General features: G+C 46.0%; 1 protein-coding gene across 1 annotated transcript; it reads right to left on the reverse strand.

The window, feature by feature from the left end:
- Positions 1 to 1,897: 1,897 nt before the first annotated feature.
- Positions 1,898 to 23,991, reverse strand: PLA2G10 (phospholipase A2 group X). Its single transcript, XM_023557326.2, has 5 exons — positions 23,906 to 23,991; positions 22,468 to 22,469; positions 20,352 to 20,502; positions 18,373 to 18,479; positions 1,898 to 2,070 (listed from the first exon to the last, which is right to left on the reverse strand). Exons 1-5 carry the CDS (start codon positions 23,989 to 23,991, stop codon positions 1,925 to 1,927), a joined length of 492 nt encoding a protein of 163 aa, XP_023413094.1. The 3' UTR covers positions 1,898 to 1,924.
- Positions 23,992 to 24,511: the final 520 nt, after the last annotated feature.

Raw genomic sequence — 24,511 nt, forward strand, 5'->3', positions numbered from 1 at the left:
GGAGCTGGGCCTGGGCAGAACTGCAGGTTACCAACCCCCAGTCTCATGGCCCCCATCCCCTGTCCTCCCACACAGTCACACCCTCTCCCCACCTGCTTCAAAGATAAGTAGTACCTGGATCTGCTCTGGAAGGAGGGAAGGGGAGAGTTGGCCTAGAGCAAACAGACTGGGCTGGACTTTCCTCCTTATCACCAGCAGGAGGGCCAGCATGTTCAGATCAAGGGCCACAGGTTTGGGTATGTCAAAAGAGGATGTCCATTGAAAATATTCAGACCCTTTGATTCAAATCTGGGCTAAGGAATAATAAGACATCACAACAATGATTACTCAAAATAGGAAATATCCCCAAGATCTAAAAGTTAGCAATCTACAAAATGGTATCGGATACTTTAAAATGGCATTTCCAAAGATTTTTTTAATAACCTGGAGAAAGGCTTATGAAAATCACAGTATGGTCTCAACTACATTTTTTTTTAAAGTATAGAAAAGCCTGAAGGGCATCCCACTAAAATGCTAAGAGTGGTTATTTCTGGAGTGTGAGAAGGGGTGACTTTTTTCATTTTTTCTTTGAATAATGGAGTGTGGCTTTTATTAAGCAGAACAGAGGTTAGGCATCAAGACATATTTTCTAACAGGGTTAAAAAGACCAGGAAAGTGGAATGCCATTTCCATCCTGACAGATCCTGAGGTCTTTGCCCCCTTCAGTCCAAAAGAGGGGAATGCCAGCAAGATGCACAGAAAAAGGCTGATATGACTTCAGAAAGCTGGAACATCTCACTTCTCCACTGCAGTACACATCCCTAATCACCATATTCCACACTCAAACGGGGGCTGGGAGGGAGAGCTGACCCGGCAGGGATGGGGAAGGGTGTTACACACGCAGCTCCAGGGCGGGGTCCTTGCAGTCATGAAAAGTGGCCATGCCATAGCTCACGGCAACCAAGTCAAAGCAGCCAACAGGCAGACACTGGCCACACGGCCTCCCAGCAGGTCAAGGGCAGATCCAGGCCCGGGGTGGGGCCCATGGTCAGGGCCACCCAGGTGGAGCCATGGAGCACCAGCCCCCACAGTCACTGCACTAGCTTTGTCACATTCCCCACTCTCCAGATCACCTAATCTCAGTTTTCACTGTCGTGGCCCTCTCCATTGAGCTCTCAACCTACACTTCCCTCCATCAGAGGTGACTTTTTTTTCTGCTTTATACTTCTCTGTAGTTTTTTTTTTTTTTTTTAATAATGAGGATGTACTTCTCTTGTAGGCAGGAAATACATTTTAACGGTTAAAGGTGAAGTGTGTTGGGGAATAATACTCTCTTAGCTAAAAGCCTAAAGAGATCTGGTGCACAGTGGTTAAGCACTCAGCTGCTAACTGAAAGCTCGGCGGTTTGAACCCTCGGAGAAAGATGTGGCAGTCTGCTCCAGTAAAGATTTACAGCTTTGGAAACCCTGAGACAGTTTACTCTGTCCTATAGGATCGCTATGAGTTAGAATTGATGGCAACTGGGAAGCTAAAAACTACTAGACTTGAACCTTACAAAGGCAGAGTTTCACATCTTATGCTGCATCTCAGTGCCTAGACTGAGGCCAGGCTCATAAGAAGTCACTCATATTTGACAACTCGTCATCAGGAGCAGGTTAAAAGACAAAGCTCACCTTTTCATAAGGGGTGAATCTCAAAAATGTTACCAAACCAGGCACTGTCATACACATACTTGTGGTTCTATGAGACACAGGACTTTTGACCTCAATCAAACTGGAAACCAAACAGACTCCAGCCCTGAGTTCCGGGACAGGGAGAGAAAGCAAACACAAGACTTGCAGCTTTATCACTTGGCCTCAGTTCCCTCCTGTGGAGAACTGAACACTGCTGTTGATCAGTGAAAAGGAGATTTATTTCCTTGTGCAAAAAATCATTTCAAGTCAGCCTAGTAGTCACACTTGGGTGAGTCTTTCTCACATAAGAAATAGGGGTAGAAGAGGTGCTGTATGTTGTACTCAGCTCGGGCTAAGCAGTGAGCAGCCTCCTGGTCACACTTGCATAGGAGTTCTTGGCATTTGTCCTCTGCTGGTCCTGGAAGAGGCGGGGAAACTAAGGTTAGAGCAGGGACCTGCGAAGACTTGAGGGTGAACATGAGGGAAGCCAGTAAAGCTGGAAGCAGGGAGGGTCATAAGTTGCATTTGCCTGGCACTTTCCAACTTACCATGCAAACTTACTCCTCAGGCAACTCGAGGAAGGAGGTATGGAAGTTGCCAGAGAGGTGTTTTCAAATGAAGAATCCAAAGTTTGTACAATCTTTTGGCTTCTCTTCTGAATCAGTATTACTATTTAATTTGGAGATCCGTGTCTGCCACAGAAGCAGCCAAGCCTAGGTTTGGAATGCCTACTCTGCCTCTTCCTAGCTGTGTGACCTTGCCTAACTGTTCTGAGCCCACGTCCTCATTTAAAATAGGGCTTTATCCACTTGGTTAATAAAAAAAAGGACCACATAAAGATCAATATCCTAGGCATTAATGAGCTGAAATGGACTGGTATTGGCCATTTTGAATTGGACAATCATATGGTCTACTACGCTGGGAATGACAAATTGAAGAGGGATTGTGTCACAATCATTGCGACTGTCAGTGATAGCAGAATATCCATACACCTACAAGGAAGACCAGTTAATGTGACTATTGTTCAAATTTACACACCAACCACTAATGCCAAAGATGAGGAAATTGAAGATTTTTACCAACTTCTGCAGTCTGAAATTGATCAAACATGCAACCAAGATGCATTGATAATTACTGGTGATTGGAATGTGAAAGTTGGAAACAAAGGATTGGTAGTTGGAAATATGGCCTTGGTGACAGAAACAATGCCAGAGATTGCATGATAGAATTTTGCAAGACCAATGACTTCTTCATTGCAAATACCTTTTTTCACCAACATACATGGTAACTATACTTGTGGACCGCGCTGGATGGAATATGCAGAAATCAAATCAACTACATCTGTGGAAAGAGACGATGGAGAAGCTCAATATTATCAGTCAGAATAAGGCCAGGGGCCGACTGTGGAACGGACTATCAATTGCTCATATGCAAGTTCAAGTTGAAGCTGAAGAAAATTAGAGCAAGTCCACAAGAGCCAAAATATGACCTTGAGTACATCCCACCTAAATTTAGAGACCATCTCAAGAATAAATTTGGCGCATTGAACACTAATGACCAAAGACCAGGCAAGTTGTGGAATGACATCGAGGACATCATACATGAAGAAAGCAAAAGGTCGTTAAAAAGACAGGAAAGAAAGACCAAAATGTATGTCAGGAGAGACTTTTAAACTTGCTCTTGAACATACACTAGCCAAAGAGAACGGAAGAAACAATGAAATAAAAGAGCTGAACAGAAGATTTCAAAGGCCACTTGAGAAGACAATGTAATGTATTATAACGAAATGTGCGAAGACTTGGAGTTAGAAAACCAAAAGGGAGGAACACATTCAGCATTTCTCAAGCCAAAAGAACTGAAGAAAAGAGTCAAGCCTTGAGTTGCAATACTGAAGGATTCTACAGGAAAAATATTAAATAATGCAGGAAGCATCAAAAGAAGATGGAAGGAATACACCGAGTCACTGTACCAAAAAGAATTGGTCAGTGTTCAACCATTTCAACCTTCAGAACCAATGGTACTGAAGGAAGAAGTCCAAGCTGTACTAAAGGAAATGGCCAAAAACATGGCTGTAATAATTGACAGAATACCAATTGAGATGTTTGAACAAACGGATGCAGCACTGGAGGTGCTTATTTATCTATGTCAAGAAATTTGAAAGATAGCTACCCGGCCAACTGACTGGAAGAGATGCATATTTGTACTTATTCCAAAGAAAGGTGATCCAAACAAATGCAGAAATTATTGAACAATATCATTAATATCACATACAAGTAAAATTTTGCTGAAGATCATTCAAAAACGGTTGCAGCAGTACATTGACAGAAAACTGCCAGAAGTTTAAACTGGGTTCAGAAAAGGACCTGGAATGAGGGATATCATTGCTGATGTCAGATGGATCTTGACTTAAAGCAGAAAATACCAGAAAGATGTCTACCTGTGCTCTATTGACTGTGTAAGGCATTAGATTGTGTGGATCATAACAAATTATGAATAACACTGTGAAGAATGGGAATTCCAGAACAATTATTTGTGCTTATAAGGAAACTGTACATAGGCCAAGAGGCAGTTGTTCGAACAAAACAAGGGGATACTGCGTGGTTTAAAGTCAGGAAAGGTGTGTGTCAGGGTTGTAGCCTTTCACCATACTTAACCAATTTGTATGCTGAGCAAATAATCTGAGAAGGTAGACTACATGAAGAACAATGTGGCATCAGAATTGGGAAGACTCATTAATAACCTGCAATATGCAGATGACACAACCTTGCTTGCTAAATGTAAAGAGGACTTGAAACACTTACTGATGAAGATCAAAGACTACAGCCTTCGGTATGGATTGCATACCGAAGAAAACAAAAATCCTCACAACTGGACCAATAAGCAACATCATGATAAATGGAGAAAAGATTGAAGTTGTCAAGGATTTCATTTTACTTGGATCCACAATCAATGCCCGTGGAAGAAGCAGTCAAGAAAATCAAAGAGCATATTGCATTGGGCACATCTGCAAAAGATCGCTTTGAGGAGAATGAAGAACACCAAGGACACAAGGTGATTACGAGCCCAAGAGAAAGGGCCACATGAACCAGCGGCTACACCATCCTGAGACCAGAAGAACTAGATGGTGCCCAGCTACAACCGATGACTGCCCTGACAGGGAACACAACAGAGAACCCCTGAGGGAGCAGGAGAGCAGTGGGATGCAGACCCCAAATTCTCATAAGACCAGACTTAATGGTCTGACTGAGACTGGAAGGACCCCAGTGGTCATGGCCCCCAGACCTTCTGTTGCCCCAGGACAGGAGCCATTCCCAAAGCCGACTCTTCAGACGTGGATTGGACTGGACAATGGGTTGGAGAGGGATGCTGGTGAGGAATGAGCTTCTTGGATCAGGTGGACACTTGAGACTAGGTTGGCATCTCCTGCCTGGAGGGGAGATGAGAGGGTGGAGGGGGTTAGAAGCTGGCAAAAAGGACACGAAGAGAGAGTGGAGGGAGAGAGCAGGCTGTCTCATTAGGGGGAGAGTAATTGGGAGTGCGTAGCAAGGTGTATATGGCTTTTTGTGTGAGAGACTGACTTGATTTGTAAACTTTCACTTAAAGCACAATAAAAATTCTTAAAAAAAAAAAAAAAGATCTCTTTGAAGTGTTAAAAAAAAACAAAGATGTCGCTTTGGGGACTGAGGTACGCCTGACCCAAGGTATGGTATTTTCAATTGCCTCATATGCATGTAACAGCTGGATAATGAAGAAGGAAGGCCGAAGAATTGATGCCTTTGAGTGGTGTTGGCGAAGAATATTGAATATACCGTGGACTGCCAGAAGAACTAACAAATCTGTCTTTGAAGAAATACAGCCAGAATGCTCCTCAGAAGCAAGAATGGCAAGACTTTGTCTCACATACTTTGGACAGGTTATCAGGAGGGACCAGTCCCTGGAGAAGGATATCATGTTTGGTAAAGTAAAGGATCAGCAAAAGAGAGGATGACCGTCAATGAGGTGGACTGACACAGTGGCTGCAACAATGGGCTCAAGGATAACAAGGATTGTGAAGATGGAGTAGAACCAGGCAGTGTTTCTTTATGTTGTACATATGGTCCTTATGAGATGGCACCTAACAACAACATCCACTTTGCAGGGCTATTGGAACAGCTGGGTGAGCAAGCAGTTGGCACAGGACAGGCAATCAATGATGCCCCACCAGTATTTTTCTGAGTCTACCTCTTCGATAGCCTTAAAGAAAAACAGCTTATTTTAGGAAATGATTGCCTATTCCATCTCCCTGCTTTGTCCTTGGGTTAAGTTATACAGAGAGGCAAAGGTCTAAGTCTCCCGTTGGCCTGAAAATTCCACTCTTAAGAGATTAATTGCTTTGGGTTGGTAAGGTTTTGTGGTCTTCAAGTCATATCTTATTTACCCTAGAAGGTATAATGCCTTAAGCTGCTGTGGATATATCACTTAACCATACCATTCACTGCCATTTAGTGTAGGCTTTTTATTACACACATAAATGAAAAGCAAAACACTATGAAATCCTTCCAGATTCCTTCAAGAGGCACAGGGAAGAAGCATGACTATGGAGACAGCTACCTTGGCCACAGATTTAGTAGCTATACGTCTTTAGACATGTCATTTCACCCTACTCAGACTCCGTTTCCTCTGGGATAAAATGGAAATAATAACAGTACCTATTTCTAAGGGCTATTGGAAGATGAGAAGAAATCAAGTCAGTAAAATGCAGGGCATACAGCAGGCACTCAGTAAACAGAAGCTGACCCCCTCAAGCTGCCAGCTAGTACCTAAAAACTCCCTCTTAAAATGCACGAGTTCCATGGCTGTTATCAGAAAAACAGAAAGTAACAGGTGTTGATGAGGATGGAGAAATTAGAACCCTCATTCATTGCTGGTGGGAATGTAAAATGGTGCAGCTGCTGTGGAAAACAGTCTGATGATTTCTCAAAAAGTTAAACATAGAATTACCTACCATATGACTCAGCAATTCCACTCCCAGGTATCTACCCAAAAGAATTCAAAGCAGAAACTCAAACAAATGCTTGTACACTAATGTTTACTGAAGGATTATTCACAATGGCCAAAAGGTGGAAACAACCCAAGTGTCCATCTATAGATGAATGGATAAACAAAAGGATATCCATACAGTGGGATATTATTCAATCATAAAATGGTGTTCTGATACATGCTATGATGTGGATGAACCTGGAAACCATCAGCTGAGTGAAATAAGTCAGACTCAAAAGGAAAAAACTGTATGCTTCCAGTTATATGAAATATTCAGAACAGGAAATACATAGAGCCAAGTTTATCAGTGGTTATTAGGGGCTGGGAGGGAGGGAAGAATGGGGAGTATTGCTTAAGGGGTTTCTGTCTGGCACCCCAAACTTTTGGTAAAGTTTTGATAAAACTTTTTTGGAAATGGATACTGGTAATTGTTCCAGTAATGCTAATGGTAGATTCGAACTGCCAACCTCTTGGTTAGCAGCTGTAGCACTTTAACCACTATGCCACCAGGGTTTCAGATGGTTCCACTGCATGATGAATATAATTAACACTACTGAATTGTACCCTTAAAAGTGGCTGAAACAGCACATTTTTTTGTGATATATATTTAGCCATACACACACGTACAAGTTCCTTGGAGAACCAGGGAAATGAAGCACGAGAATCAGAAAGTTCATCAACTTCTCTCCTGGGGGACCCACAGGCAACACCCAGAGAGCTTGGCAGCATGGGGAGGGAATGGAGTGATGGGTAGGGGGTGTCAAGCAGGACAGCAGGGGTCCTGGGGACCCTCTGGTGATCATCTCCCAGGCTCTGTCCTGAACAGAGCTGCTTAAAGGTGTTCACCCAGATGACTGCACACAGGTGTTCCCAAACTTGGTCAAGCAACTTCGAGATTATTGCTTTAAATTCTCTCACTTATTAATACTAAGTAATTTTATTTACTTGATTAAACAAATCACTAAATTATGATAAACAAATTCTATCACTGCTGTAAATGGAAAACCAAAATTTTATACCATAAATATAAGGAATTGATTAAAAAATAAATAAAAGCAAAAACAAACAACAATGACAAAATACCAGTGAAGAAAAAATTCTATTATCATATTCTAGTTAGATGTTGCTGCCTGCCTGAAGCAGTGAGTCCCCAGAATTGGGGTGTCTTGGTTCAAAAAGAGAGACTGACGATTAAATGTAAGAGAGGTTTAACACCTCTTGTAATCAGACCAGAAGAAAACTGCTACTTCCCCCTGCCTAATTGAGAAAATTAACAGAGGGTTGAAAGGGAAAATCTTTCTTTCTTACTTAAATTCCTTTTTTTAAGCATCCTACATTCTGGGAAACATTACAGGGGGGAGGGAACACAAACACCCCCAATTCCAAAAGCCTGTGCTTAAACACTCTGCAAGCTGCCCCAGTTAAAAAAACAAAACAAATTTTTTTTTTTTTTTTTGCCCCAGTTAGAATCCATTAAATGGAAAATAATAAAATGACACAAGAGCTAGTGTTTACCGAGAAATTATGAAGGGGCTGGGCCCTGGGCCAAGGGCTTCATGGTCCTCAGCTCATGCATTTCTCTCAGGGCAGTGCCATTAGCACCCCCACTTTATAGACGAGGAATTCAGGAAAGGGTGAGGGGCTCCGACACAGCTCTGCCCAACTCCGGCTGAGAAGGTGGCCACCAACCTCCTCCCACAGTAACCACATCTATGGTCATTCCAGAAACAAGTCCACGGGAAAACACCACACCCACAGGAAGGGAACGGGTGTCACCTCAGGGAAGCATCCACCTTTACAATTCTTGTATGTAGAGTAGCAGAGGGTTGTGTGACTAGAGTTTAAAGACATGGAAAACAGCATACACTTAAGAGAAAAACAAAGGATACAAAACATACTGCTATATTTTTAAAAAGTATGAGCTTGAAAAAGACAAAGGAAAAACACCAAAATGTTAATTTACCAAATGAATGTCTGCATGTATTGCCTTTGGGAGCTTTATTTCCTCTACTTTTACCTTTTGTAATTGCAAACCTCTCTACTTTGAACCATGAGAGGGTGCTTTCGTTGTAGAAAAATCCATTTTGTTACGAAATTTGAAGAGTAGCTAGCTATTTAAAGGATTAATCTACAATATCTGTTAGATTTAAAATAACCACACCACTCAGTGGCAATGCCAAGAGTTGGCTTGTGGAAGCTTTAGCGGCCCCTCCCCTTCGCTGTCTTCATCAGGTCTTCCTTTCCCTCCCCTTCCGTAAATAAACGCAATTTACATTTTGAGAAAATTGTCCTCACCACGTAAATGCCCCTTCACAGTAAGTCCTGTGGCTCCTCATTCCAAGTTACCCCTGGCCCCCAGTAAAGAAAAAACAATAAAATCCGGAAGTGCCTCAAATACACCCTTTGATAGCGTCTGGGGTATTAAAAGCCTGTGAGCAGCCATCTAAGATACTCCATTGGTCTCACTCCTTCAGGAGCAAGGAAGAAAACTAAAACACAAGGGAAATATTGGTTCAAAGGACTAATGGACCACATCTACCACAGCCTCCACCAGACTGAGTTTAGTACAACTAGATGGTGCCCGGCTACCACCAGCTGCTCTGACAGGGATCACAATAGAGGGTTCCCAGACAGAGATGGAGAAAAATGTAGAATAAAATTCTAAATCAAAAAGAAAGACCAGACTTGCTGACCTGACAGAGACTGGAGAAACCCTGAGAGTATGGCCCCTGACACCCTTTCAGGTCAGTAATGCGGTCATTCCTGAGGTGCACTCTTTAGCCAAAGATTGAACAGACCTGTGGAACAAAACAAAACTAAAGGGCGCACCAGCCCTGGGGCAGGGACTGGAAAGCAGGAGGGAACAGGAAAGTTGGTAATAGGGAACCCAGGGTTGAGAAGAGAGAGTGTTGACATGCATGGTGTTGTTAACCAATGTCATACAACAACGTGCGTACTGTTTAATGAAAAACTAGTTTATTCTGTAAACCTTCATCTAAAGTACAAAAAAAAACAGCCTTTGACCCAGAAATTCTGGGACTTGATGCTACAAAAACCCTCACACCCATTCACAAAGGTTTATGAATCAAGTTCTCTGCAACCTCCTATAGTAGTTGATGGGGAAATGGTCAAAGTGAAGCACATTCATGCCATAGACCCAGTGGTTCTCAATCAGGGACGACTGTGCCTTCCAGGGGACACTTGGCAATGTCTGGAGATGTTTTTAGTTATCATGCCTGGGGGTGGATCTAGTGGGGGTGCTACTGGCATCTAGTGGGTGGAGATCAGGGATGCTGCTAAACATACTATAATTCACAGGGCAGCCCTCCACACCAAGGGATTAACCGTTCCAAAATGTCAATAGTGCCCAAGTTGGGAAGCTCTGCCATAGGTTATTAACTAGCTTTAAAAGAATCAGGCCAACTCATATGCTCAAGATGTCCAGAATACACTGTTAAGAGGAAAAAAAAAAAGAAAAATATTAAATACAGGTAGCATGATCTGATTATTCTAATAAACATGTAACTATAGTTAAAATGGAAACCCTGGAGGTATAGTGGTTAAGAACTATAGCTGCTAACCAAAAGGTTGGCAGTTTGAATCCCAGCCCCTCCTTGGAAACTCTGTGGGGCAGTTCTACTGTCCTATAGGGTTGCTATGAGTCGTAACTGACTCCATGGCAACGGATTTGGTTTTTATAGGTTAAACATACATATGTGCATATATCTGTATAAACCAAAACCCAATATATACGCATATATACATACATAGGAGCCCTGGTGGCACAGTGCTTAGAGCGCTTGGCTGCTTTCTGGTTTTTGGTTTGAACCCACCAGCCACTCTGCAGGACAAAGATGAGGCAGTCTGCTTCTATAAAGATTACAGCCTTGGAAACATATATCGCACACACACATTGAAAACAACCTGGAGGAAGATATGCCAAACTTTTAACAGTGGTTAGTTAACTCTGGTGGATGGAGTATAACTTTCCACATCACAATATTTCTGTAATGTTTGAATTTTTCACAACAAACATGTACTAGGTTTGGATCAGGAAAACCATACACATGCGGCAATAAAAACAATCTGTAAAAACTGGTGATAGGCCAGGTGAGTACGGGAGTGAGGGACCCTCCTGTGCATAAACCCTGCACAATGGAGAGGTGGCCCCTGGGGCAGTGCGACCTGATGGGGGCTCCTGAGGAAGGAGCCACTGCAGCATCCTGGTTAGTATCACAGGGCCAACCAGCATTGGATTCCCTGAGCTGGCTAGAGACAGGCTGTGGATGACAGGGGGGAGGGTGCACAGGCAAACCGGACCAACACCTCCAAGTTGTCCCCAGCCAGCGCTCTTGCTTCACTGTCTCACGATCCCCCAGCGAGTCCTGTACTTCTACCTTCCAGCAAACGCATCCAGAACCCAGCCCTTGCCACCACCTCTACTGCCACCACCTCTCAGGGAGACCACTGCAACAGCCTCATAACCATGGCCGGCCTCTACCCTTGCCCCAGCCTCTACCCTTGCCCCGTTCAGGACATTTTCCATTCAGCAGCCAGAGGGGTTCTATTAAAGCGCAGACGTTTTTCCTCAACTCAAAACCCTCCCAGGCTCCCGGCTCTTCAGAGGAATGCCTCCATTGCCCCAGGTGATCTGGCCCCCATCACCCTCTGACCTTATCGCCTAACTCTCTCCCCTCAGGTGACTCTGCTCCCCATCACAATCCTCCTTGTGTTCCTCAGACCACTCAGCCTTTGAGCCTCCCACCACCTGGAAGGCTCTTCTGGGCAGATCATCACATAGCTAGCCCCAGGTCTCTGCTTCAATGGCTTCTTATCAGCGAGACCTTCCGCTTCATTCCACTTAAAACGGTACTCCTCAGGCAACACAGCAGAGAACCCCTGAGGGAGCAGGAGAGCAGTGGGATGCAGACCTCAAATTCTGGTAAAAAAACCCAGACCTAATTAATGGTCTAGGTCTGGCTGAGACTAGAAGGACCCTGAAGTCATGATCCACAGACCTTCTGTTAGCCCAAGACAGGAACCATTCCCAAAGCCAACTCTTCAGATAGGGATTGGACTGGACTATAGGTTAGAAAATGATACTGGTGAGGAGTGAGCTTCTTGGCTCAAGTAGACACATGAGACTATGTGGGCAGCTCCTGTCTGGAGGGGAGATGAGATGGCAGAGGGGGTCAGAAGCTGGCTGAATGGACATGGAAATACAGGGTGGAGAGAAGGGCTGTGCTGTCTCATTAGGGGGAGAGCAACTAGGAATATATAGCAAGTTGTATATAAATTTTTGTATGAGAGCCTGACTTGATTTGTAAACTTTCAATTAAAGAACAATAAATAATAAAAATTAAAAAAAATTTTTTTTAAAGAGTACTCTTACCCTGCACTCTGTTTCATTTTTCAACATAGCACTTGTCAGAGCACTTACACACCCTATGCATTTCCCTGTCTGCTGACTCTTCTCTCTCTAGACTGCAAAGCCTTACTGCTCTGACTTGCCCACCACTGTTTCTCCAGCACCTCGCAAAGAGTCTGGCACAGAGCAGATTCTCAACAGTATTCTTTGGAAGGATACAGAAAAGCCATACATCATTTTCAATTCTCACACAAACACAGCAGTTAAGTGTTATTATTCTCATTTTACAGATGAGAAAAGTGAGGCTCAGAAGGATTCAATGGCTCATTGAAGGTCACAGAGCTGGGAAGGGGCAGACCCAGATTCTAGCCCAGAAGCTCCTGACCTAATGTCTATCCTCCCTTGCCCTCTCACCCTCCTCCTCCCCAAGCAAGAAAGATTCTCTCAAAAACAAGACTTGGGCCCTACTGCTCTGTGGCCTCAGGAACCCGGGGCCATTGTGTTGTTCTAGAAGAATAAAAACTTGAGAGGAAAACTAGCTCCCAAGGGTCAAGTGGTTTGCCCATCACACTTAAAATTATTTGAGACCTGCCTATAAATATTATTATAGCCTTTAAAAAAAATTTTTTTTAATATTTAAGTCAGGCCCATAAATGGAAACTGGGCCAAACCTGTCATTAAAATAAATTTTTAAAAAAAGCTAACTATGCCTAGAATATCTCCAAACAGAATAAGAATATTTTTAACCAAAAATACATAATAGATATTTTGGTTCTTCTGGTTCCTTTCGTTTGGTTCAGGGAGAGGAGGTCTGTAAACAGGCATAGACTTCACCAACAGAAATACCAATAAATATCTTACAAACATCATTTTCACGTGGTGAGGGCCAAGCAGAAAATGCTAGTTAAGGGAGAAGGGAACAGTCTTTGACAGATTTTCCATTCAAGCCCCATTTTTCCACTCCACCGCATATACTGGCGGACAGTTTGGGGACAGGAAATGTGTCCAGAAATGAGCATGTCACCACTACATTGGGCAAATCACTTCCTCTCCCTGGGCCTCAGTTTCCCCAACTCTAAATGAGAGTTTTGGATGAGATGATGTCTAGGGGTCCTTCTTGTCCTTAAAAGTTGATATTACATCTCCATTTTAATCCGGCTCTGCTCAGGTGTCAACTCCTAACTATCCACACTAGGGGGACATGGCTGAAAATCGATGCTTATCTGGAAACATCCTGCTACTAACCCTTACGATAGACTCCTTGCCTCCAGAACAGACCAAGTCCTCAGAAGCCGGAGTGTTAGGTGGGAATCACACCAGCTTCTCCATTCTCTCTAGCAGAGGTAGCAGAGGTCAGAGAGAAGCTCAGACCTGAGAGAGAGCAGGGAAACAATAACAACCTCTGTCCCATCTATCAATCACCTTACAGGTTACAAATCCTTTTTTCACCTTTGTAACACCCATCTTCCAGGCAAGGAAACTGAGGCTCAGAGAGGTCAAGTCATTGGCTTAAAGTGATGAAACCAGTTTTCCATCCTGACAATTTGTTGTTCTATCCATAGCCCCACCTGGCCCTCCCATGGGTCATTTCTAGCTCCTCGTTGACTCAGAGACCATTGCCCAACTCCAGTCCTACCAACATTCTGCCTGTACTCACTTGCTATTTTTTGTCTAAATTGATTTGGCTTGTGAATTAAACTTATTTTTAAAGGAAACTGCAAATGGAAAACGCCATCCATCAGAAAGGTAATGTTAAAAATAAATAACTCACCCCTTTTTTATTGCTTAGTTTTCAAATCCAGTAACGTTGCCCGGAGGGAGACTCTACATTTTGAACTGTGGCTTTGTCTTTCTTTTAATTTTAGTAAAAAATTAGTAGTGGCTAAAAAACCCTGGTGGTGTAGTGGTTAAGTGCTATGGCTGCTAATCAAAGGGTCGCCAGCTTGAGTCCACCAGGCGCTCCTTGGAAGCTCTATGGGGCAGTTCTACTCTGTCCTGTAGCGTCACTCTGAGTCAGAATCGACTCGACGGCACCGGGTTTGGTTTTGGTTTTAAACCAAAAAACGAAACCTGTTGACGTCAAGTTGATTCCAACTCATAGCAACCCTACAGGACAGAGTAGAACTGTTCCATAGGAACAGCCAGTTGGATTCAAACTGCTGACCTTACAGTTAGCAGTCGAGCCCTTAACCACTGTGCCACCAGGGCTCCTTACTAGTGACTGGTCATGTAAAATATATGCTGTTGTGTTAGAATGGATTATGTGACAATTATCCTTATTAGACACGTTACTGTGGCTAAAAAGAGATAGAGAGACCAAGATAGGAGAATGCTCTTTCTCTTTTTTAAAAAGGGATTATCAGGAAAGAATACTCTTTTCAACAAATGGTTCTGGGCCAACTGGATCACCACATGCAAAGGCATAGAGCCGGATCCCTACCTAATGCCACATACAAAAATTCAGTCAAAATAGATCAACAACCTAAATAGAGGAGCTGAAACTATAAAACTCTTAGAAGAAAACATAGGGTTAAATCTTCATGACCTTAGATTTGGCAATGGATTTCCTAAATATGACACCGAAACCACAAATAACAAAAGAAAAAAATAGATAAATTGGACTTCATCAAAATTAAAAAATTTTGTGCACCAAAGGACATTATCAAGAAAGTGAAAATTCAATCTATAGAATGCGATGAAATATTTGGCTTACCATATCTTATGAGGAAACCAGAATGTATAAAAAATTCTTACAACTCGACAACAAAAAGACAAGCAATCCAATGTAAAAATTGGGCAAAGGACTTGAATAGAAATTTCTTCAAAGAAGATATGCAAATAGCCAACAAGCACATGAAAATATGCTCGATGTCATTAGCTGTCAGAGAAATGCAAATCAAATCACAATGAAATACCACTTCAAACCTAGCAGGATGGCTATGATTAAATAAAAAAAAACATTACAAATGTTGGTGAGGATGTGGCAAAACAGGAACACCCATACGCTGCTGGTGGGAATGTAAAATGGATCAGCTGCTGTGAAAAACAGTTCTAGCCCTTTCTCAGAAAGTTAAACATAAAATTACCATATGACCCAGCGATTCCATTCCCAGGTATATACCCAAAAGAATTGAAAACAAGTACTCAAATACTTGTACACAAATGTTCATGGCAGCACTATTGGTAACAGCTAAAAAGTGGAAACAACCCAAATGCCCATTTAAAAGATGAACGGATAAACAAAATGTTGCATATATATACACCATGAAATATTTACAGTCATGAAAAGGAACAAAACAGTGATACATGCTACAACATGGATGAACCTCCCAAACATTCTGCTAAGTGGAAGAAGTCAGGTGCAAAAGGCCATGTATTGTATGATTCCATTTATATGAAATACCCAAAAGAGGTAAATTCACAGAGACAGAAAGCAATTGGTGGTTGCCAGGCTTTGGGGGATGGATAATGGTGAGTATGTAGCTTTCTTTAGCAGTGATGAGAATGGTTTGGAACAAGATAGAAGTGCTGGTTGGAGCACTTTGTAAATGTACTAAATATCACTGAGTAGTATTTTCATCCAAAATAAAATTAAATATTTAAAAAACTAAAAAATGATTAATTCTATGTTATCTGAATTCTACCTCAATTAAAAAAAAAGTGGGTGGGGGAATCATCAAGTGATAGAGAGGCGTCAAAGCTAAGGTGGCACCAAACTGAGAGGTTCTCCTCTACACAGAAGAATTGAAAGAGAAATAGCTTTCCCCTTTTGGGACTCAGGGTTAGTTTTAAAGCTGTGTTCATGTGCTCCCTCAAATCCTGTGTCTTACACATTTCACATTGGGGAATACTTCAGAGTCATCCTCACTGGAAGTTCGGCGTTGGGTCATTTCTTCAACAGACGTTTAATGACATTTACTCTGCATGAGGCACTGTGTCATTTCACCCTCAGAACAGGGAGGCATGATTTCCACCCCCAATTTAATGGTGAGGAAACAGTCTCTCAGAGATTAGGACTTGCCCAAGGTCATTCAACCGGATATGCATTAAGGCAGAACCTGAATCACTGACTGAGCTGTTGGTCACTAGGCCAAGGATTGCACATGAGATATCCACCACAGGAGGCAATTTAATGAGTGATACAAGTAGAGACGGAATACACAGGAATAGTCTCCATTTCAACAAATAATGGGACTCACTTTTTTTTCTTGAAACATTTGGTGCTTTGGTCTGCCTTCTGTTTTCCTGGGTTTTCTAGAAATATTTCTATTCCATAGCAAACTCAATGAAATATGGTAATTAACACTTGGCCTCAAAGTCAGAGAGACAATAGGGTGTGGTGGAGACTACGACAAATGGGAGAGGCAGCCTCCATACATAAAGGGCAGCTTCTCTCAGCTCTAGCCAATTGTTACCACATGGGTCTAATGTTGTTAGAGTCTCCAATTTTTCAGACATTCAAAAATTCAGATTTTTTCTTACGTGAAAGATCTTGATTTTTAACATATTGGCTCAAAATGATTTTCCAAATATGCAGGGAGGGGGAGCAGAACATCTGCAGGATGAACATGGCCCAGGGGCCGCCAGCCTGCAGTATTATCATCCCTGTTAGCAGAGATGAGGGATCAGTAGTCCAGGGAGGGGAGAGGGTTTTCCCAGGGTTCCCAGGGGGTAAGTGGCAGGCCGGCTCCAGAGTTTTGCCTGGTCCAGCCTGGGTCAGGCTCAAGGAGGAAGGACCTGTGAGAGGGACACTCAGAAGAGAGACTCAGTACAAGTTCTAAGCCTGGGCCTGCTGTCCCTCCAGCCATGAGGATGACACCTGACTGAGGCCTCTGGCCCTCCTTGGAGTAGGACGTATGGGACTGGGCCTTAGAACCAAGGTCCAGGAGGGTCATCATCATGCCAAGTTGGAGCCGGTCCACACCGGTGAGAGGTTCCCATATCTCGGCTGGAGTTGAGGAAATGGAGGTATGGGGCCCTCTGGCCCTCTCCTTTCCTTTCTTTTGCTATTTTTGTTTCTAACATCTTATTGGGAAGATTTTCAAATATACACAGAAGTTGAAAGAACTGTTAGTGAACATTTATATATTCACCATGCAGAGCTTCCTGCTGACATTTTGCTTTATTGCTTACCTCTCCATCTGTCCATCCCTCTATCCATCCTTCAATCCACCTTATTATTACCATTTTGACGCATTTTAAAATAAGTTGCAGGCATCAGTGCACTTCTACCTTAAACACGTCAGGCTGTGTATTCCTTTTCTTTTTAACTTTAATTCACATATAAGTCATGAAGACATTCTCCACCCTCTTTTTCTTTAAATGGAAATGTTATTAAGTCGCCTTTTACCATCACCTCTCTCAACCCAATCATGCCTCTGAGATGACCTCAGCCACCCTCAGTTTGGAATACATGCTTATATGCCTTTTTCAGAGTTTTGAACATGCGTATATAGCCAAAGAGCCCTGGTGGTGCAGCGGTTAAAAGCTAAGACCACTAACCAAGAGGTCGGCAATTTGAATCCACCAGCCGCTCCTTGGAAACCCTATTGGGCAGTTCTATTCTGTCCTATAGTGTAGCTATAAGCGGGAGCTGACTCCACAGCAGTGGGTTTGGATTTTTTTGGTTTGTTTATACATTCACAGACACCCTGGTGGCACAGTGGTTTAAGTGCTTGGCTGCTAACTGAAAGTTCAGGAGTTTGAATCCACCAGCCACTCCATGGGAGAAAGATGTGAAGATTATAGCCTTGGAATCCTGCGGGGCAGTTCTACTCTGTTCTATAGGGTTGCTATGAGTCAGAATTGACTTGACAGCAATGGATTTGGTTTTCTTTCTTTTTTTTTGGTACACAGCTATAGAAAATAGTATGGTATTATTTTGCAAGTTTCTGATTTAAAAAATTTTTTTTAACACAAATAGTGCTGTACTGGACAAGTCATTCTGCAGTTAGCTTCTTCGCTCAACGCCTTTCCATGTCAGCATGAGGTCCTACCTTATCCTTTCTCCAGGCTGCAGAATATTCCACAGTGTAGACGTATCATAGGCTTATTTAAGCCAGCCCCCTTCCGATAGATATTTAGGTTGTTTATACCTGGTGTCATTTCTGTCTTATTCCTTTTTGTGCAGACATAGAAAAAATAGTCTTCTTCGTTTTTGTTTTGAAGCGCTCAATGTTAAAGATCACTTATAACAGATGAACCTAAGGGGCTGTCTATGGAGAGTTAGCAGGAGCTGTAAATTACCACAGGGAGGGCATACAGGTCATCTGGCTCTGCCAGGATGCCCAGGGCATGCCCAGGTGGTTGGTGTGTGTAGCCCTGGGCACTCACCGCACACCACGCGATTATCAGTGCACTTCCAGGAGTAGCGGTCCAGCTTGGGCCTACAGCCGGCCTCCTCAGCGAGTCCATAGCAGCAGTCATGGCGATGGCAGCACCTGCAGATGGCAGACGATAGATCAGTAGGTGGGTGGAGCCAGGTGCCTCTGCTCACCATCCACCCAATTAGGACTACACATGAGTGACATTCCTACAAGCGGCCAGTGTCCACTGGTCCAAGCTGTCCCTGATAACCCCCCTCCCTCAGAGATAATTCAGCTGGCCCCAGTGTGCCATGCACTGCTTCATTCCCCTGACCCAGCCTCCCTCTCTGAGTCTCTGAGATGAAGTCACGCTGATCTCCTCTCTATTTCTGGAATGAGCTAGCCCCTCCTGCCTCCTGGCTTTGCCCTGTTGTACCCTCTGCCTGGGACAAAATCATGGCCATTCTTCTTTCTTTAGGTCTCAGCTCCTCCACCCTCACCTCCCCAGGCTGGGATGGCCTCCTTGTTACATTCTCTCATTAAACCAGGTTTTTTCCCTTCAGGGTGGTTTTAAGGAGTCATCCCCTCATCTCCCCAGCCTACAATGTCTCCTTTTTACACCCTCTCATTAAACCAGGTTCCTTCCCTTCAGGGCGGGTTTTAACTGAGTCTCTCACTCTTTAAGCAGGAGACTGATTGCCATCTGTCCTCACAGACCCTGAGCTTTATGAGGGCAATCCCTGTCTGTCCTGTTCCTCACAGCCTGGCACACAGTAGGACCTCAATAAATATTTACTTTGAACAATTCCCTGAGGAACACCCATGAATGCCTTTAGCCCTGTTAATCATTTCCTCATTCACTCACTGGTGTCTCCATCTACCCATCAGCCTCTACTCTCTGTCAAGCCCTGCCCTCACAGACCCCTCTCACTGGGGGGTGGGGAGGAAAGGCAGACAGGCCCCCAGACAGTTCATACATGGTGAGAAATGTTCGGATGTGGGTAAGACAAGGGATTTTGGAAGCCCAGAGGAGGTGCCAGGCCCAACTGGGCATCAGGGAGGGCTTCCTGGAGGGGGTGATGCTTGAAATGTAATTGGAAGGACATGCAGGAGCCAGACAACGGTGTGGGGAGGGCGTGGCTGGCAGCAGGAGCATCAAAGGCTCAGGGGTAAGAAAATGCTGACCAGTAACAATCACATCCAGCTAGGAAACCAAAATCAAAAAAACCAAACCCGTTGCATTGAGTCAATCCCGACTCGTAGCAATCTTAGAGGACAGAGTAGAACTGCCCCATATGGTTTCCAAGGACCACCTGGCGGAGTCAAACCGCCAACCTTTTGGTTAGCAGCCATAGCTCTTAACCTCTATGTCACCAGGGTTTCCTCAGCTAGGAAAGAGGTGTGTAAATTCTGCAGTCTGCCTCCTGCTAGCTGTGCAAACAGGTAAGGGGCTGCACCCTCGGAGCCTTGGTTCCTCATCTGTAACATAGGGAGACCATCATACCTGCCTCTGGGACAGCTGTGGAGAAGTGAGAGGAGCCAGGAAAGCTCTTAGCCCACAGCCTTGCACACAAGAGGCGATTCTCCCACAGTAGGAGGGCACCATGATCAGGAGCATGGATACAGCCAACACCCTGGATTCAAATCCCAGCTCCCACCTCCAGCTCCCTTTGTGGCTGTAGACCAGTTACTTAACTTTTCTGTGCCTCAGTTTCCTCATCAGTGAGGACTCAATGGGTGCTCAGGGCAGTTCCTGGTGCACTGTTAGTCTCATCAACTTTATGTTACTTCTCAGACAAAGCAATCACCCCATGGCCAGGGTGGGGCAGTGGCTCCACAGTTTGGCCTCATTGGCCACCTTTTCCCAGGATACCCTCTACCTATGAGGTAGTACCACATGCTGTACCTTCCTGGGCCAAATTCCACACCTCACTGTTGCGTACTCACAGGTCTTGACCAACCCCACAGAATGTGGGGGACTCCAGGCTGGTCTGAGATCACACTCACCAGTCTGTGGTGTCCCGGGGCCGGCCTTGGCCACCTAGGCCACAGTGGCAACCATAGCTTATGTAGGCCAGGGCAGAGAGGGTGCTGGCACACTCCAGGGTTCCTGCCAGCTCGAGGAGCCCACGCCGGTGCACATGAGACTTCCTGGAGGCTGAGGAGAAAGCAAAGGTCTAAGGCTGGGGAGCAGGGCTGCGCCAGCCCTGGGATAGAGGAGGGCACCAGCCTCAGAAGGGCCTGGATGCTGCAGCCTGACTGGTGGGCTTTCAATCCTGCTTCTCCTACTTCATCCCTGTGTGACCTTGAACAAGTTACTCAACCTCTCTGTGCTTTGATTTTCTCATCTGTGAAATGGAGGGCTATGGTGGTGTGTGTAAAGCAGCTGGCACCTAACAAGCTCTGAGCATCACTATCATTATGCTCAAGGCAGCCATGAAGGGAAAACAAGCCACCGAGCCCCAGCACCTGAGAGGTCACACCACTGGGCCTTTGCACAGGCTGCTCCCTCTTCCTGGATTGCCCTTCCCTGCCTTTGTCAACTCCAGACCTGGTCAGAGTTCATGTCATGCATCAAACGTTTATTCAGCTCCTGGTGCTGTACTCTGGTCATCCAAGGTGAACTAAACAAGGTCTCCGCCACCAAGGAGGAGCCCTATGTGGGGGCTCCCCAGCCCTGGGGCCCCCCACCCTGCTCCTCTCCAGACTCTGGCTTAGGGCCCTTTGCATCTGCTCTTATTTTCACTGCCCGGGTTTCCTTCCACATTTGGGGGGCCCTGTGGCCCGAGCCCAGTCATATCTCGGAATCCCACATCCCCCCGGACACATAGCGTGCACAACAGGGAGGAATGATGGGAATTCCTGCATTTGACAGGTGAGAAAGAGGAGGTTCAACAACGTCCTGAACTGGGCTCCACTTCCAGCTTCTGACCAACCCTGAGCCCCTTCCTCCTCACCTAATAACAGCAGGGAAGGGAGCCTTACCAGGGTTGATGGAGTTGAGGGGTATCATGGGGGCCACTGTTTGGAATCATGGACCTCCAAAATTCACTGTGACCTGGGGTCCTAGAATCCCAGAGCAGCCCCTCCTTCTGGTGAGGCAATGGGTCCACATTCCAGCCTTTGGTCACAACAACCACGGTGGTGGTGACAGAAGTAGGTACAATTCCTCGAACACCAACTGGGATCCCCATTTACAGGCATCATCTCATGTCAATGTCACAGCCTCCTCGTGGGCAGCTGTTGCCCCACTTACAGATGGGGAGGCTGAGGCCGAGGGAGGTCAAAGGACCCACCCCAGGTCACACAGCCAGTGAGTGGCAGAGCTGACACTCCACCCAGGCTGCCTGATCCTGCCTATACTCTTTGCCAACTGACCATCTGATAGAGATTCATACGTTGCATTTGGTTGTCCCGTCTGTTCCTTCTCTTTTCATCTAGAACATGCTTTCATCACACTGACTTTTTTGAAGAGTTCAGACCAAAATTAATTCCAATATATATTTTTTCTCAGCAAAAAAACTGTGTATTAGTATGGGGTAATAGAAGTGGATCAAGTGGAGAGAAAATGTAAAGATGACTTTAGAGATGCCATCTTTACCTTCTTTTCTGGGTCACCAGTCCTCCTTCTCCCAGGAGGAGCCAAATGGTGCTCCGAGCAGTCTGTGCCTCTGCCTAGAATCTCCCATGGCTCCCTCTGCTCTAGGAATAATGCTCAGAGGCCCCACTGCCCCAGAGGATCTCAGAGAGCCAGCCCCTCCTCCTCCCCAGCGTCCTCTCTCTATGCCCTCCACAAGTACCCTCCACTTCAGGCACGTGAAATAATTTCCAGTTCCTCAAATTACAGCCCCCTTGCATACACCCTCTGTTGGAAATGTCCTCACCCCATCCTCACCTGGCTCAGGTGTCACCTTCCTTGAGTCCTCCTGGCCCCCAGTCACCACAGCGGCTCCTGTCACTTTGCACTGTCTGCTTATGGGTGTGCCCCCTCCAGCCTGGGGGCTCCTTGAAGGCAAATCGAAGCCTTAGGCAGCCCCATGTCCCCTGGCACACGGTGAGCACCCAGGAAAGGTCCCTTACTTTTGACCCAACCAAGCCCCATGGAACATCCCACTCTAAGCACCCCTGACAAGGTCGTAGTCCCAACCCTAGCCCCTGAAGCTGTCCCCAGAGGCCCTTTCCACCCTACCCCACCACTTTGTGGGCACAGCCCTCCAGAGGGCCTGGAGCAGGGCGGACACCCAGCACTGGGCTTGGAGCCAAGAAAACACTCTTGTGCCAACCTAGGTGGGGCAGGTCATGCCAGGGTCTGTTTGCCCTGATCCCCACGGCAGCCTTCGCTGGGAGTGCCAGGGCTGTCTGTGCCTCCGTGGCCCAGGGTCTCTGTGGTGTATGTGTGTGCACGTGTGTGTGTGTGTTGGGTTGTGTAATCTGTGTGCATGTCTCTGACTTCCTGAGTCTGTGAGTATATCAACTATGTGTTGTGTTTTCCCCTGTGTAGCTCTTCTCTGTGTGCGTTTGTGTGTCTGTGTCAGTGAATGGGTGTGGGCCAGTTGAACAAATCCTTGTGTGGTATGTCCGTGAGAATCTGTGTACGAATTTGCCCCTTTGGGTGTTCCTGAGTGTGAATCTGTGTGTGTGTGCACATGCGTTTGTGTGTCCATGTCAGTAAGAGCGTAAGTCGTGTGCAAATTCGTGTGTTTCTGTGCCTGTGTGCGTCTGCGTGTGTGTGTATCTGGGCATGTGTGTCCCTGCTGGAGTGTTTGTGTTTTGGATCCACGTGTATGTGTGAATTTGCCCCTTTGGGTGTTCTTGAGTGTGGATCTGTGTGTGCGTGTGTCCATTGTGTGTCAGTTTGCTCTGGGGGCCGTCTCGGGTGACCCTGAGTGTGTGTCTGTGTGTGTGTGTGTGCTCCCGCAGTATCTCTGCCTGAGTCTGCAATGTGGGGCCCTGTGAGCCTGTCCATGAGCCCACACCCATGTTCCCAGCTGACTCTGAGTGGTTCTCGTCTGTGCGTCTCCGTGCTCCTCCTGTCTGTAACTTCTTGCTGAGTGTGAGTGTGTGCACCCCCAGAACACGCAGCCACAGAGGGGACTTCTTCAAGGGCCACCCCCAGGTGGGTGAGAGGAGACAGTATGTCCATCCTCCTCCCTCAGGTAGGGCTGGGCCCTTCTGCCCCTGCTTCTCTCAGCCTCTGGTGTCCTCCTGGTGGTCCCATCTCAGGCCCCATGGATGGAGGGAGTGAAGGGTGAGTTCACAGGACCCCCAGTCGGGGGCGGCTGCAGTGCATTACAAAGAGTGGGAAAGGTGTGTGTGTGCGCGGGATCTCTGGGTCCCTGGGGAAGGGATGGAGGAGTCCTGCTCCTGGGTGCCTGGAAAGGAATGAATGAATGGGCGTCCTTACAGAGGGCTGGAGGGGGACTGTAGGGCTGCTGGGACCCTGGGGAAGGCCAGTGAGTTAGAGTCCTTGCAGAGGAGTGGGGAGCCAGGGCTCCTGGGTGCCTAAGCAGGGCTGAGGGCATCTTGGGGAATTCTTGGGTCCCCGGGGACTAGTCTCTCACTCACCCGCCCCAGGTCCGGGCCCGAGGTCCGGCAGCAGCGACAGCAGGAGCAGCATTACTGGCAGGCACAGAAGCTGCGGGCCCATGGATGGTGGCAGGTGTGGGGCGGTCTGCTGGCGAGCGCAGCCACCTTGCCCGGCAAAGCCCAGTGACCCGCCCGGCCCCGCCCCCTCCTCTCCCCCGGCCCCGCCTCATCCCCCCATCTCCGCCTTACCCCCGCATCTCCGCCTCACCCTGCCGCGGGCGTGGGTGGAGCCCAGCAGGGGCTGGAGCGGGGCTGCCGCCAGGGGCCACAAGCGTCCGCCTGGGCCACGGCGTATGCAGCTGTGGAATGGGCGCGAGAGGCTCCGGTTTGGAAAGAATCATAGACGCAAGGCATTAGCACAGCCCCGGGCATAGAGTAAACGCGCAACCGAGATGCACAGGTGACGTTGATATTAGGATCCGCAGCCCCACAGTGCTCACCAGGGCAAACCACAAGGGGCAGAGAACTTGAATTTCCCTTAAAATAATAATTTAAAAAGTGGGGATCTTGGCTCCTGAAATCCTTCAAAACCAACTCTGTACACACCCCCTTCCCAGCCCCTCCCCAACCATAGTGGGGAA

Source organism: Loxodonta africana, chromosome 12 (genome assembly GCF_030014295.1).
Source record: "Loxodonta africana isolate mLoxAfr1 chromosome 12, mLoxAfr1.hap2, whole genome shotgun sequence".
Lineage (NCBI taxonomy): Eukaryota > Metazoa > Chordata > Mammalia > Proboscidea > Elephantidae > Loxodonta > Loxodonta africana.

Coding starts and splice junctions, on each gene's coding strand:
- PLA2G10 (XM_023557326.2), bottom strand. CDS start 23,991: ATGGGCCCGCAGCTTCTGTGCCTGCCAGTAATGCTGCTCCTGCTGTCG. Junction 18,480..20,351: donor CCCCGGGACACCACAGACTG/GTGAGTGTGATC, acceptor TGCCATCTGCAG/GTGCTGCCATCGCCATGACT. Junction 2,071..18,372: donor TGATAATCGCGTGGTGTGCG/GTGAGTGCCCAG, acceptor CGCCTCTTCCAG/GACCAGCAGAGGACAAATGC.